The sequence below is a fragment of the Hyla sarda genome, chromosome 4 (genome assembly GCF_029499605.1).
Source record: "Hyla sarda isolate aHylSar1 chromosome 4, aHylSar1.hap1, whole genome shotgun sequence".
NCBI classification, from domain to species: Eukaryota; Metazoa; Chordata; class Amphibia; order Anura; family Hylidae; genus Hyla; species Hyla sarda.
In genome coordinates, this window is record NC_079192.1 from 419,552,274 (window position 1) to 419,568,808 (window position 16,535).

The 16,535-nt window shown below is 43.4% G+C and overlaps 1 protein-coding gene across 3 annotated transcripts in view; it reads left to right on the forward strand.

Annotated features, from left to right (window-relative positions):
* The window catches only part of KIAA1549 (KIAA1549 ortholog), a 69,010-nt gene that overhangs the window by 47,990 nt on the left and 4,485 nt on the right, over positions 1 to 16,535 (forward strand). For 2 of the 3 annotated variants that reach the window (XM_056517967.1, XM_056517969.1), the window contains 9 exons: positions 1 to 36; positions 4,273 to 4,481; positions 5,018 to 5,154; positions 5,233 to 5,444; positions 5,602 to 5,825; positions 7,580 to 7,724; positions 7,808 to 8,110; positions 9,530 to 9,582; positions 10,346 to 10,491. The exon at positions 1 to 36 is cut by the window's left edge and continues 143 nt beyond it. In XM_056517967.1, coding sequence (XP_056373942.1) covers positions 1 to 36; positions 4,273 to 4,481; positions 5,018 to 5,154; positions 5,233 to 5,444; positions 5,602 to 5,825; positions 7,580 to 7,724; positions 7,808 to 8,110; positions 9,530 to 9,582; positions 10,346 to 10,491 — 1,465 coding nt within the window. The remainder of the gene's footprint in view (positions 37 to 4,272; positions 4,482 to 5,017; positions 5,155 to 5,232; positions 5,445 to 5,601; positions 5,826 to 7,579; positions 7,725 to 7,807; positions 8,111 to 9,529; positions 9,583 to 10,345; positions 10,492 to 16,535) is intronic. The other variant, XM_056517968.1, reaches the window with a different exon arrangement.

Here is a 16,535-nt window from a genome sequence, read left to right on the forward strand (position 1 = left end):
CCGGACACCATCAGCAACTTACAACAGAGGCAGAAGGTGAGAGGCGGAGCTTCCTGTGGGTCATGTGATCCCTCCGTTGTTGTTTTTTATCTATCTATCTATCTCATATCTATCTATCTATCTCATATCTATCTCATATCTATCTCTCTCATATCTATCTATCTCATATCTATCTATCTCATATCTATCTATCTCATATCTATCTATCTCATATCTATCTCTCTCATATCTATCTATCTATCTATCTATCTATCTATCTATCTCATATCTATCTATCTATCTATCTCATATCTATCTATCTATCTATCTCATATCTATCTATCTATCTCATATCTATCTATCTCATATCTATCTATCTATCTATCTCATATCTATCTATCTCATATCTATCTATCTATCTATCTATCTCATATCTATCTATCTCTCTCATATCTATCTATCTATCTCATATCTATCTCATATCTATCTATCTCTCTCATATCTATCTCATATCTATCTATCTATCTCATATCTATCTCATGTCTATCTATCTCATATCTATCTCATGTCTATCTATCTCATATCTATCTATCTCATCTATCTACCTGTATCTGTATATATATATCTCATATCTATCTATCTATCTCATATCTATCTATCTCATATCTATCTATCTCATATCTATCTATCTCATGTCTATCTATCTCATATCTATCTATCTCATCTATCTACCTGTATCTGTATATATATATCTCATATCTATCTATCTATCTCATATCTATCTATCTATCTCATATCTATCTCATGTCTATCTATCTCATATCTATCTATCTATCTCATATCTATCTATCTATCTCATATCTATCTATCTATCTCATATCTATCTATCTATCACATATCTATCTATCTATCACATATCTATCTATCTATCTCATATCTATCTCATATCTATCTATCTATCTATCTCATATCTATCTATCTATCTATCTCATATCTATCTATCTATCTCATATCTATCTCATATCTATCTCATATCTATCTCATATCTATCTCATATCTATCTCATATCTATCTCATATCTATCTCATATCTATCTCATATCTATCTATCTCATATCTATCTATCTCATATCTATCTATCTCATATCTATCTATCTCATATCTATCTATCTCTCATATCTATATCTCTCATATCTATCTATCTATCTCATATCTCTATCTATCTCATATCTATCTATCTATCTATCTCATATCTATCTATCTCATATCTATCTATCTATCTCCTATCTATCTATCTCATATCTATCTATCTATCTATCTCATATCTATCTATCTCATATCTATCTCATATCTATCTATCTCATGTCTATCTATCTCATATCTATCTATCTCATCTATCTACCTGTATCTGTATATATCTATCTTATATCTATCTATCTATCTCATATCTATCTCATATCTATCTATCTATCTATCTATCTATCTCATATCTACCTATCTATCTCATATCTATCTATCTATCTATCTCATATCTATCTCATATCTATCTATCTATCTCCTATCTATCTATCTCATATCTATCTATCTATCTATCTATCTATCTCATATCTATCTATCTCATATCTATCTCATATCTATCTCATGTCTATCTATCTCATATCTATCTATCTCATCTACCTGTATCTGTATATATCTATCTCATATCTATCTATCTATCTCATATCTATCTCATATCTATCTATCTCATATCTATCTCATATCTATCTCATATCTATCTCATATCTATCTATCTATCTATCTCATATCTATCTATCTCATATCTATCTCATATCTATCTATCTCATGTCTATCTATCTCATATCTATCTATCTCATCTATCTACCTGTATCTGTATATATATATATCTCATATCTATCTATCTATCTCATATCTATCTATCTATCTCATATCTATCTCATATCTATCTATCTCTCTCATATCTATCTATCTATCTCATATCTATCTCATATCTATCTATCTCTCTCATATCTATCTATCTCATATCTATCTATCTATCTATCTCATATCTATCTCATATCTATCTATCTCATATCTATCTCATATCTATCTATCTCATATCTATCTATCTATCTATCTCATATCTATCTCATATCTATCTATCTCATATCTATCTATCTATCTCATATCTATCTATCTCATATCTATCTATCTATCTCATATCTATCTATCTATCTCATATCTATCTATCTATCTATCTCATATCTATCTATCTCATATCTATCTATCTCATATCTATCTCATGTCTATCTATTTTATGTCTATCTATCTCATATCTATCTATCTATCTCATATCTATCTATCTATCTCATATCTATCTATCTCATATCTATCTATCTATTTCATATCTATCTATCTATCTCATATCTATCTATCTATCACATATCTATCTATCTATCACATATCTATCTATCTATCTCATATCTATCTCATATCTATCTATCTATCTATCTCATATCTATCTATCTATCTCATATCTATCTCATATCTATCTCATATCTATCTCATATCTATCTCATATCTATCTCATATCTATCTCATGTCTATCTATCTCATATCTATCTATCTCATATCTATCTATCTCATATCTATCTATCTCATATCTATCTATCTCATATCTATCTATCTCTCATATCTATATCTCTCATATCTATCTATCTATCTCATATCTATCTATCTATCTATCTCATATCTATCTATCTCATATCTATCTATCTATCTATCTCATATCTATCTATCTCATATCTATCTATCTATCTATCTCATATCTATCTATCTCATATCTATCTATCTATCTATCTCATATCTATCTATCTATCTATCTCCTATCTATCTATCTCATATCTATCTATCTATCTCATATCTATCTATCTATCTCATATCTCTATCTATCTCATCTATCTATCTATCTCATCTATCTATCTATCTCATCTATCTATCTATCTATCTCATATCTATCTATCTATCTCATATCTATCTATCTATCTATCTCATATCTATCTATCTATCTCATATCTATCTATCTATCTCATATCTATCTATCTCATATCTATCTCATATCTATCTATCTATCTATCTCATATCTATCTATCTATCTCATATCTATCTATCTATCTCATATCTATCTATCTCATATCTATCTCATATCTATATATCTCATATCTATCTATCTATCTCATATCTATCATCTCATATCTATCTATCTCATATCTATCTATCTCATATCTATATATCTCATATCTATCTATCTCATATCTATATATCTCATATCTATCTCATATCTATCTATCTCATATCTATCTCTCTATCTATCTCATATCTATCTATCTCATATCTATCTATCTATCACATATCTATCTATCTATCTATCTATCTCATATCCATCTATCTATCTCATATCTATCTATCTCATATCTATCTATCTCATATCTATCTATCTCATATCTATCTATCTCATATCTATCTCTCTATCTATCTCATATCTATCTATCTATCTATCTCATATCCATCTATCTATCTCATATCTATCTATCTCCTATCTATCTATCTATCTATCTATCTATCTCATATCTATCTATCTCATATCTATCTATCTATCACATATCTATCTATCTCATATCTATCTATCACATATCTATCTATCTCATATCTATCTATCTCATATCTATCTATCTCATATCTATCTATCTATCTCATATCTATCTATCTCATATCTATCTATCTATCTCATATCTATCTATCTCATATCTATCTATCTATCTATCTCATATCTATCTATCTATCAATCTCATATCTATCTCATATCTATCTATCTCATATCTATCTATCTCATATCTATCTATCTATCTCATATCTATCTATCTCATATCTATCTATCTCATATCTATCTATCTCATATCTATCTATCTCATATCTATCTATCTATCTCATATCTATCTATCTATCTCATATCTATCTATCTCATATCTATCTATCTCATATCTATCTATCTATCTCATATCTATCTATCTATCTCATATCTATCTATCTCATATCTATCTCATATCTATCTATCTATCTCATATCTATCTCTCTCATATCTATCTATCTCATATCTATCTATCTATCTCATATCTATCTATCTCATATCTATCTATCTCATATCTATCTATCTATCTCATATCTATCTATCTCATATCTATCTATCTCCTATCTTTTTCGCTGATCATGTGACTCTCGCCCCCCTCCCCCCCCGCAGCTCCAGGCGCCCAACGTTAAAGGCTTTGACTTTGCCAAGCAGCACCTGGGCCAGCACAATAAGGACGAGGTCCTGGTGGTCCATGAACCCCCCCCTCCGGTGCTGCACGGGCCCCTCAAGGACTCCACCCCCTCCGAAAATGGCGACATCCCCACGCCCAGGTCCAAGAGCTCCTCTAAACCCAACAAGATCGGGCGCCATCGAAGCAGGTGAGGGGCAGAGGCAGCACCATCATCACATAATGTGGTGGGTTCTAAACAGGGTTCCTCCAGCTGTTGCGAAACTACAATTCCCAGCATGCCCGGACAGCCAACGGCTGTCCGGGCATGCTGGGAGTTGTAGTTTTGCAACAGCTGGAGGCATGATGATCAGGAAACGCTGCTCTAAGCCCAAGGGAAAAGCAATCCTCCAGCCAGGGTTTCCTCCACTGGGGTTTTGCCGTCGGCTGTCCGGGCATGCTGGGAGTTGTAGTTTTACAACAGCTGGAGGCACCCTGTTTAGAAAACACTGACCTAAGGGCTTATCCAGAAATTAAAATCCCCAAAGCAGCGCCACCTCCATCCTCAGGTTGTGTCTGGTATTACAACTCTGCTCCATTCACTTCAATGTAACTGAGCCGCAATACCACTCGCAGCCTGAGGACAAGAGTGGCGCTGTTTTTCTAATTTTGGGTAACGAATGTAATTTCAGATTTTCGGACCGTCGGATGCCGGATTATCAGACGTTTTATTATTTTATTTTGCAGTAGGGTCACTCCCTCCGACGTGGGCTCCACGGGCAGCGACCCGTCCAGCGGGAAGGAGTCAGCAGAGGAGGGGTCCCCGACGAGACCCTCGGCCCCGCCGCAGGAAACCAGACTGCGCCCGACCGGCAGGGGCGGCGGTACGTATGGCTGCCTGCGCTGCGCTGTGCGGTATAACCTACGGTAAGTTACTATTATTAACCCCTGCTCTCCCACAGAGATTCCCATGCTGAACAGCGGAGCCGAGCAACACTCGTCGGCCTCCATCTTTGAACACGTCGACCGGATGTCGCGCTCTTCGGAAGCCAGCCGGCGCCTGCCCAGCAAGATCCAGCTCATCGCCATGCAGCCCATGGCGGCCCCTCCCTCCCACGGTCTGTCCACCGCCGCCGCCGAGCGGGAAGTGGAGGCCAATAAGGTAAACAGAGAGGTAGGTACGAGGGGATGCGGCGGCCATACTTGTGTCGTCGTAGGGGAAAACGGGGCCGCGAAAAAGTGAGACTGAGTGGGGGCGGGCGGGTTTAGGGTTATGTTTACGTCGTGAGGTCACATGACGCGCTTCCTCTGTCTTTTTCTCTCCGCCGCAGATTCAGACCACGTTGCGGCACAAGTCGGAGATCGAGCACCACCGCAACAAGATCCGACTGCGAGCCAAGAGGAAGGGGCACTATGAGTTCCCCCTGGTGGACGTGGTGGGAATGACGGACACCAAGGAGCGGCAGCGCATGTATCGCAGGGCGCAGATGCAGTTCGATAAGATCCTTGACCCCGTGTTGGGCGTCCCCTCCGTCTTCATAGAGCCGCGCAGGAGGTGAGTGGGGACGGCTGTACCTACCTCAGTTATGATGTCATACTGTGATGTCACTCAGGCAGGCTCTTTTTTTTCTATGCTCTTTCCTTTGTTCAGGCTGTTGAGGCTCCTCCCCCTCTCTGAGGTTTTCCCCAGTTTAGACTTCTCACCTGATTAAGGCCCTCCCCCCTAATTGAGACCACTCCCCCTGGTTTAAGCTCCTCCCCCTGGTTAAAGCTTTTCCTTTGTTGAGGCCCCTCCCCTAGATGAAGCTCCTACCCCAATTTAGGCTCCTTCTTGGGCTAAGGCTCCTCCCCTTCTCCTGATTGGAGCTTTTCCCTTTTGAGGCACCTCCCATGGCTAAAGCTGTCCACTAGTTTAGGTTCCTCCTCTGACTGTGGCTTCTTCTTTGTTTTAGGCTCCTTCCCTAATTAAGGCTCCTCCCCTTATTGATGCTCCTCCCATGAAGGAGGCTCCTCCTCTGATTGGGACTCTTCTTGATTGGAGCTCCCCCTGTTTTAGGTTCCTCCCTGATTAGGACTCCTCCTTAGATTGAGGGTTTCCCTACTTAATGCTCCTCCCTTTACATGATGCTCCTCCCTTTACATGATGCTCCTCCCCTGATAGAGGCTACTTACCTTACTGAAGGTTTCTCTAGTTTAGGTTCCTTCCCTGATTAAGTCTTTTCTCCTGATTGGGGCTCCTCCTCTCATTGATTCTCTTCTCCTTACTGAAGGTTTCCCTAGGTGACGCTCCTCCCCTTGCTGAGGGCTTCCTTCGTTGAGTCCCCTCCCCTGGCTGAGGCTCCTCCCCTTACTGAGAGTTTTCTTGTTGAGGCTCCTCCCCTTACTGAGGGTTTTCTTGTTTAGGCTCCTCCCCTTACTGAGGGGTTTTCTCGTTTAGGCTCCTCCCCTTACTGAGGTTTTTGTTGAGGCTCCTCCCCTTACTGAGGGTTTTTCTTGTTTAGGCTCCTCCCCTTCTGGGGGGTTTTCTTGTTTAGGCTCCTCCCCTTACTGAGGGTTTTGTTGAGGCTCCTCCCCTTACTGAGGGTTTTTCTTGTTTAGGCTCCTCTCCTTACTGAGGGTTTTCTTGTTTAGGCTCCTCCCCTTACTGAGGTTTTTGTTGAGGCTCCTCCCCTTACTGAGGGTTTTTCTCCAGGTTACAGGAATACTGTGGCGGTATATAACTTATCCCCTACTCGCAGGATAGGGGGATAAATGTTTTATCGCGGGGGGGGGGGCGTCCCACGATTCTCCATACCAGGACCTGTCATTGCGGCGGCTCTGCGTGGCTAGTTCTCGTGTAGTCGACCTCAATGAAGTCCATAGACACGCCCCCTCCATTCAGCTCTATGGTAGAGGCGGGGATGCATGAATACTGCAACTCCTGTCCCATAGTGATACATGGAGGGGGCGTGTCGGTCACGGGCCCTGTACAGGAGACCGCGGGGGGGCCCAGCGGTCCTGCCGATAGGGGATAAGTTATATACTGCTGCAGTACTTCTTTAAAGGCTTCTCCCGTTATTGAAGCCCCTCCCCTTGTTGAAGCCACTCCTCTTGTTAAAGCCCATCCCCCTGGTTGAAACCCATCCCCCTGGTTGAAGCCCCTCCCCATGTTTGAAGCCCCTCCCCCTGGTTGAATCCCCTCCCCCTTATTGAAGCCCCTCCCCCTTGTTGAATCCCCTCCCCTTGTTGAAGCCACTCCCCCTCTTCATGCTGCAGCTTCTTTTCCATCCCTGCTCCCGTCCGGGCCCCTAATTCTGCTTTCATTTTCAGTTCCCGGTCGAGACGTTCTCCAAAACAACGGCGCAGGCAGCAGGGCTCCTCCAGCCCCCCGGACGCCGATCGCGACCGCTTAATCACCACGGACAGTGACGGGACGTACAAGAGACCGCCGGGTGTCAGCAACTCGGCGTACGTGGTGCGTACATTAGTCATGTGGTCAGGGAGTGTGTCCTGGCTGATAACAGAGAACAATACATGACCCTTGTGTTTCCTCTTCAGTCGGATCCGGACCTCCCCTCCGATAACCCGGTGTCCGACCTCGGCAAGTACAGCGCCTCTCCCCCCCGCATCCCCACCCAGTACGTGGCCCCCCAGCCGACCATTGAAGAGGTGCGCCAGACAATGCAGTCCCTCCTGGATGATGCCTTCGCATTAGTGGCCCCGAGCAGCCAAGGGCCCGGAGCATTACAGTCAGGAAATACATCAGGACCGCAAGCGGGAAACGGATCCTCAGCTCGGACCGGTCAGGGGTCAGCACCATGGCGGGGACAGTACCCCTCCCATCAGTCCCCGCACTACAGTGTGAGTCCCTGCTGAGAAACTGGGCAATCAGGAGGATAATGTAACAGCAGAATAGTGAGTGCAGCTCTGGAGGATAAGACAGGATGTAACAGCAGAATAGTGAGTGCAGCTCTGGAGGATAAGACATGATGTAACAGCAGAATAGTGAGTGCAGCTCTGGGGGATAAGACATGGTGTAACAGCAGAATAGTGAGTGCAGCTCTGGAGGATAAGACAGGATGTAACAGCAAAATAGTGAGTGCAGCTCTGGAGGATAAGACATGATGTAACAGCAGAATAGTGAGTGCAGCTCTGGAGGATAAGACAGGATGTAACAGCAGAATAGTGAGTGCAGCTCTGGAGGATAAGACAGGATGTAACAGCAGAATAGTGAGTGCAGCTCTGGAGGATAAGACATGATGTGACAGCAGAATAGTGAGTGCAGCTCTGGAGGATAAGACATGATGTAACAGCAGAATAGTGAGTGCAGCTCTGGAGGATAAGACAGGATGTAACAGCAGAATAGTGAGTGCAGCTCTGGAGGATAAGACAGGATGTAACAGCAGAATAGTGAGTGCAGCTCTGGAGGATAAGACATGATGTAACAGCAGAATAGTGAGTGCAGCTCTGGAAGATAAGACAGGATGTAACAGCAGAATAGTGAGTGCAGCTCTGGAGGATAAGACATGATGTAACAGCAGAATAGTGAGTGCAGCTCTGGAGGATAAGACATGATGTAACAGCAGAATAGTGAGTGCAGCTCTGGAGGATAAGACATGATGTGACAGCAGAATAGTGAGTGCAGCTCTGGAGGATAAGACATGATGTAACAGCAGAATAGTGAGTGCAGCTCTGGGGGATAAGACATGATGTAACAGCAGAATAGTGAGTGCAGCTCTGGAGGATAAGACATGATGTAACAGCAGAATAGTGAGTGCAGCTCTGGGGGATAAGACAGGATGTAACAGCAGAATAATGAGTGCAGCTCTGGAGAATAAGACATGATGTAACAGCAGAATAGTGAGTGCAGCTCTGGAGGATAAGACGATGTAACAGCAGAATAGTGAGCGCAGCTCTGGAGGATAAGACATGATGTAACAGCAGAATATTGAGTGCAGCTCTGGAGGATAAGACATGATGTAACAGCAGAATAGTGAGTGCAGCTCTGGGGGATAAGACAAGATGTAACAGCAGAATAGTGAGTGCAGCTCTGGAGGATAAGACATGATGTAACAGCAGAATAGTGAGTGCAGCTCTGGAGGATAAGACATGATGTTACAGCAGAGTAGTGAGTGCAGCTCTGGAGGATAAGACGATGTAACAGCAGAATAGTGAGTGCAGCTCTGGAGGATAAGACATGATGTAACAGCAGAATAGTGAGTGCAGCTCTGGAGGTAAATGTGTTACCTATAACAGACTTCTGTTTTTTTTTCTACTCAGAGATTTGTGGATTTCGGGGGCCCGCAGGGATCGGGGCCCAGTCTTATGACAAGGTAACATCCAGACCAGCAGGGGGCAGCAGAGGTTCCTTGTTGCTGTCAGTAAATGTATTTAGTCCTTTATTACACTTTGTGGCTGACACAGCTGATCATCTTGTTACAATGTATCAGTGCAGACAATCCAGCAGCACAGACCTCTACACTGATACATTGTAACGAACCCTCTGGGTCTCCCCGGCCCCTTCCTCAGTATCCGGTAATTTCCCACATTCCCATAGTGGCGGCTCAGTGATCCGGTGCAGCGTTCACGGCTCATTCACTCCAGAGATTGATCATAGCCCCTCCCCCACCTCTGGAATATTCCATGCCTTGTACCGCCATGTATCTGAGCCCGGTATCTGAGCCCAGTATCTGAGCCAGGTATCTGAGCCATGTATCTGAGCTACATATCTGAGCCCTGTATCTGAGCCCTGTATCTGAGCCCTGTATCTGAGCCCTGTATCTGAGCCCTGTATCTGAGCCCTGTATCTGAGCCCTGTATCTGAGCCCTGTATCTGAGCCCTGTATCTGAGCCCTGTATCTGAGCCCTGTATCTGAGCCACGTATCTGAGCCACGTATCTGAGCCCCGTATCTGAGCCAGGTATCTGAGCCGTGTATCTGAGCCAGGTATCTGAGCCGTGTATCCCATTGATACACCTGTATGTACAGCCTGAGGTGTACACAGTTGTGGGGTAGATGTAGCGCAGTATCTTTCTACGTGATTGCGCCATTTCTCCAGTGTGGTCTGATACACGAGGCGCTGCCATCTTCTTACAGGAGCCCCGGATTTGGCTCCGGATTTCTGCCCCCGACCGAGACGGCGCCAACCGAATCTCAGCAAGCGGAAGGTCAGTATCCGGGCCGGATGTATCCCGAGGACATCCCCTCCGTAGCCAGACCGCGGCCCCTGGGGAGCAACTCTGGTGAGTGATAGAATACAATCTATTGTTCTCTGGTATCAGCCATGTCAGGAGGGGAGAGGTGACTGTAGGACAGGTGAATACAATCTATTGTTCTCTGTTATCAGCCATGTCAGGAGAGGAGAGGTGACTGTAGGACAGGTGAATATATCTATTGTTCTCTGTTATCAGCCATGTCAGGAGGGGAGAGGTGACTGTAGGACAGGTGAATACAATCTATTGTTCTCTGTTATCAGCCATGTCAGGAGGGGAGAGGTGACTGTAGGACAGGTGACTATATCTATTATTCTGTTATCAGCCATGTCAGGAGGGGAGAGGTGACTGTAGGACAGGTGAATACAATCTATTGTTCTCTGGTATCAGCCATGTCAGGAGGGGAGAGGTGACTGTAGGACAGGTGAATACAATCTATTGTTCTCTGTTATCAGCCATGTCAGGAGAGGAGAGGTGACTGTAGGACAGGTGAATATATCTATTGTTCTCTGTTATCAGCCATGTCAGGAGGGGAGAGGTGACTGTAGGACAGGTGAATACAATCTATTGTTCTCTGTTATCAGCCATGTCAGGAGGGGAGAGGTGACTGTAGGACAGGTGACTATATCTATTATTCTGTTATCAGCCATGTCAGGAGGGGAGAGGTGACTGTAGGACAGGTGAATATAATCTATTGTTCTCTGTTATCAGTCATGTCAGGAGGGGAGAGGTGACTGTAGGACAGGTGACTATATCTATTGTTCTGTTATCAGCCATGTTAGGAGAGGAGAGGTGACTGTAGGACAGGTGAATATAATCTATTATTCTGTTATCAGTCATGTCAGGAGAGGAGAGGTGACTGTAGGACAGGTGAATACAATCTATTGTTCTCTGTTATCAGCCATGTCAGGAGAGGAGAGGTGACTGTAGGACAGGTGAATACAATCTATTGTTCTCTGTTATCAGCCATGTCAGGAGGGGAGAGGTGACTGTAGGACAGGTGACTATATCTATTATTCTGTTATCAGCCATGTCAGGAGGGGAGAGGTGACTAGGACAGGTGAATACAATCTATTGTTTTCTGTTATCAGCCATGTCAGGAGGGAAGAGGTGACTGTAGGACAGGTGAATATATCTATTGTTCTCTGTTATCAGCCATGTCAGGAGGGGAGAGGTGACTGTAGGACAGGTGAATACAATCTATTGTTCTCTGTTATCAGCCATGTCAGGAGGGGAGAGGTGACTGTAGGACAGGTGACTATATCTATTATTCTGTTATCAGCCATGTCAGGAGGGGAGAGGTGACTGTAGGACAGGTGAATACAATCTATTGTTCTCTGGTATCAGCCATGTCAGGAGGGGAGAGGTGACTGTAGGACAGGTGAATACAATCTATTGTTCTCTGTTATCAGCCATGTCAGGAGAGGAGAGGTGACTGTAGGACAGGTGAATATATCTATTGTTCTCTGTTATCAGCCATGTCAGGAGGGGAGAGGTGACTGTAGGACAGGTGAATACAATCTATTGTTCTCTGTTATCAGCCATGTCAGGAGGGGAGAGGTGACTGTAGGACAGGTGACTATATCTATTATTCTGTTATCAGCCATGTCAGGAGGGGAGAGGTGACTGTAGGACAGGTGAATATAATCTATTGTTCTCTGTTATCAGTCATGTCAGGAGGGGAGAGGTGACTGTAGGACAGGTGACTATATCTATTGTTCTGTTATCAGCCATGTTAGGAGAGGAGAGGTGACTGTAGGACAGGTGAATATAATCTATTATTCTGTTATCAGTCATGTCAGGAGAGGAGAGGTGACTGTAGGACAGGTGAATACAATCTATTGTTCTCTGTTATCAGCCATGTCAGGAGAGGAGAGGTGACTGTAGGACAGGTGAATACAATCTATTGTTCTCTGTTATCAGCCATGTCAGGAGGGGAGAGGTGACTGTAGGACAGGTGACTATATCTATTATTCTGTTATCAGCCATGTCAGGAGGGGAGAGGTGACTGTAGGACAGGTGAATATAATCTATTGTTCTCTGTTATCAGCCATGTCAGGAGGGGAGAGGTGACTGTAGGACAGGTGACTATATCTATTGTTCTGTTATCAGCCATGTTAGGAGAGGAGAGGTGACTGTAGGACAGGTGAATATAATCTATTATTCTGTTATCAGTCATGTCAGGAGAGGAGAGGTGACTGTAGGACAGGTGAATACAATCTATTGTTCTCTGTTATCAGCCATGTCAGGAGGGGAGAGGTGACTGTAGGACAGGTGGATATATATATTGTTCTCTGTTATCAGCCATGTCAGAAGGGGAGAGGTTACTGTAGGACAGGTGAATATATCTATTGTTCTCTGTTATCAGCCATGTCAGGAGAGGAGAGGTGACTGTAGGACAGGAGAATATAATCTATTGTTCTCTGTTATCAGCCATGTCAGGAGGGGAGAGGTGACTGTAGGACAGGTGAATATATCTATTGTTCTCTGTTATCAGCCATGTCAGGAGAGGAGAGGTGACTGTAGGACAGGTGAATATATCTATTGTTCTCTGTTATCAGCCATGTCAGGAGGGGAGAGGTGACTGTAGGACAGGTGAATATATCTATTGTTCTCTGTTATCAGCCATGTCAGGAGGGGAGAGGTGACTGTAGGACAGGTGACTATATCTATTATTCTGTTATCAGCCATGTCAGGAGGGGAGAGGTGACTGTAGGACAGGTGAATACAATCTATTGTTCTCTGGTATCAGCCATGTCAGGAGGGGAGAGGTGACTGTAGGACAGGTGAATACAATCTATTGTTCTCTGTTATCAGCCATGTCAGGAGAGGAGAGGTGACTGTAGGACAGGTGAATATATCTATTGTTCTCTGTTATCAGCCATGTCAGGAGGGGAGAGGTGACTGTAGGACAGGTGAATACAATCTATTGTTCTCTGTTATCAGCCATGTCAGGAGGGGAGAGGTGACTGTAGGACAGGTGACTATATCTATTATTCTGTTATCAGCCATGTCAGGAGGGGAGAGGTGACTGTAGGACAGGTGAATATAATCTATTGTTCTCTGTTATCAGTCATGTCAGGAGGGGAGAGGTGACTGTAGGACAGGTGACTATATCTATTGTTCTGTTATCAGCCATGTTAGGAGAGGAGAGGTGACTGTAGGACAGGTGAATATAATCTATTATTCTGTTATCAGTCATGTCAGGAGAGGAGAGGTGACTGTAGGACAGGTGAATACAATCTATTGTTCTCTGTTATCAGCCATGTCAGGAGAGGAGAGGTGACTGTAGGACAGGTGAATACAATCTATTGTTCTCTGTTATCAGCCATGTCAGGAGGGGAGAGGTGACTGTAGGACAGGTGACTATATCTATTATTCTGTTATCAGCCATGTCAGGAGGGGAGAGGTGACTGTAGGACAGGTGAATATAATCTATTGTTCTCTGTTATCAGCCATGTCAGGAGGGGAGAGGTGACTGTAGGACAGGTGACTATATCTATTGTTCTGTTATCAGCCATGTTAGGAGAGGAGAGGTGACTGTAGGACAGGTGAATATAATCTATTATTCTGTTATCAGTCATGTCAGGAGAGGAGAGGTGACTGTAGGACAGGTGAATACAATCTATTCTTCTCTGTTATCAGCCATGTCAGGAGGGGAGAGGTGACTGTAGGACAGGTGAATATATTCTATTGTTCTCTGTTATCAGCCATGTCAGGAGATGAGAGGCGACTGTAGGACAGGTGAAGATATCTATTGTTCTCTGTTATCAGCCATGTCAGGAGGGGAGAGGTGACTGTAGGACAGGTGGATATATATATTGTTCTCTGTTATCAGCCATGTCAGAAGGGGAGAGGTTACTGTAGGACAGGTGAATATATCTATTGTTCTCTGTTATCAGCCATGTCAGGAGGGGAGAGGTGACTGTAGGACAGGTGAATACAATCTATTGTTCTCTGTTATCAGCCATGTCAGGAGAGGAGAGGTGACTGTAGGACAGGAGAATATAATCTATTGTTCTCTGTTATCAGCCATGTCAGGAGGGGAGAGGTGACTGTAGGACAGGTGAATATATCTATTGTTCTCTGTTATCAGCCATGTCAGGAGAGGAGAGGTGACTGTAGGACAGGTGAATATATCTATTGTTCTCTGTTATCAGCCATGTCAGGAGGGGAGAGGTGACTGTAGGACAGGTGAATATATCTATTGTTCTCTGTTATCAGCCATGTCAGGAGGGGAGAGGTGACTGTAGGACAGGTGAATATATCTATTGTTCTCTGTTATCAGCCATGTCAGGAGGAGAGAGGTGACTGTAGGACAGGTGAATATAATCTATTGTTCTCTGTTATCAGCCATGTCAGGAGGGGAGAGGTGACTGTAAGACAGGTGAATATATCTATTGTTCTCTGTTATCAGCCATGTCAGGAGGGGAGAGGTGACTGTAGGACAGGTGAATATAATCTATTGTTCTGGTATCAGCCATGTCAGGAGGGGAGAGGTGACTGTAGGACAGGAGAATATAATCTATTGTTCTGGTATCAGCCATGTCAGGAGAGGAGAGGTGACTGTAGGACAGGTGAATATATCTATTGTTCTCTGTTATCAGCCATGTCAGGAGAGGAGAGGTGACTGTAGGACAGGTGAATATATCTATTGTTCTCTGTTATCAGCCATGTCAGGAGGGGAGAGGTGACTGTAGGACAGGTGAATATATCTATTGTTCTCTGTTATCAGCCATGTCAGGAGGGGAGAGGTGACTGTAGGACAGGTGAATATAATCTATTATTCTCTGTTATCAGCCATGTCAGGAGGGGAGAGGTGACTGTAGGACAGGTGGATATATATATTGTTCTCTGTTATCAGCCATGTCAGGAGAGGAGAGGTGACTGTAGGACAGGTGAATATATCTATTGTTCTCTGTTATCAGCCATGTCAGGAGAGGAGAGGTGACTGTAGGACAGGTGACTATATCTATTATTCTGTTATCAGTCATGTCAGGAGGGGAGAGGTGACTGTAGGACAGGTGAATACAATATATTGTTCTCTGTTATCAGCCATGTCAGGAGAGGAGAGGTGACTGTAGGACAGGTGAATATATTCTATTCTCTGTTATCAGCCATGTCAGGAGATGAGAGGCGACTGTAGGACAGGTGAAGATATCTATTGTTCTCTGTTATCAGCCATGTCAGGAGGGGAGAGGTGACTGTAGGACAGGTGGATATATATATTGTTCTCTGTTATCAGCCATGTCAGAAGGGGAGAGGTTACTGTAGGACAGGTGAATATATCTATTGTTCTCTGTTATCAGCCATGTCAGGAGGGGAGAGGTGACTGTAGGACAGGTGAATACAATCTATTGTTCTCTGTTATCAGCCATGTCAGGAGAGGAGAGGTGACTGTAGGACAGGAGAATATAATCTATTGTTCTCTGTTATCAGCCATGTCAGGAGGGGAGAGGTGACTGTAGGACAGGTGAATATATCTATTGTTCTCTGTTATCAGCCATGTCAGGAGAGGAGAGGTGACTGTAGGACAGGTGAATATATCTATTGTTTTCTGTTATCAGCCATGTCAGGAGGGGAGAGGTGACTGTAGGACAGGTGAATATAATCTATTGTTCTCTGTTATCAGCCATGTCAGGAGGGGAGAGGTGACTGTAGGACAGGTGAATATAATCTATTATTCTCTGTTATCAGCCATGTCAGGAGGGGAGAGGTGACTGTAGGACAGGTGGATATATAGATTGTTCTCTGTTATCAGCCATGTCAGGAGAGGAGAGGTGACTATAGGACAGATCAATACAATATATTGTTCTCTGTTATCAGCCATGTCAGGAGGGGAGAGGTGACTGTAGGACAGGTGAATATATCTATTGTTCTCTGTTATCAGCCATATCAGGAGGGGAGAGGTGACTGTAGGACAGGTGCATATAATCTATTGTTCTCTGTTATCAGCCATGTCAGGAGAGGTGACTGTAGGACAGGTGAATATAATCTATTGTTCTGGTATCAGCCATGTCAGGAGAGGAGAGGTGACTGTAGGACAGGTGACTATATCTATTATTCTGTTATCA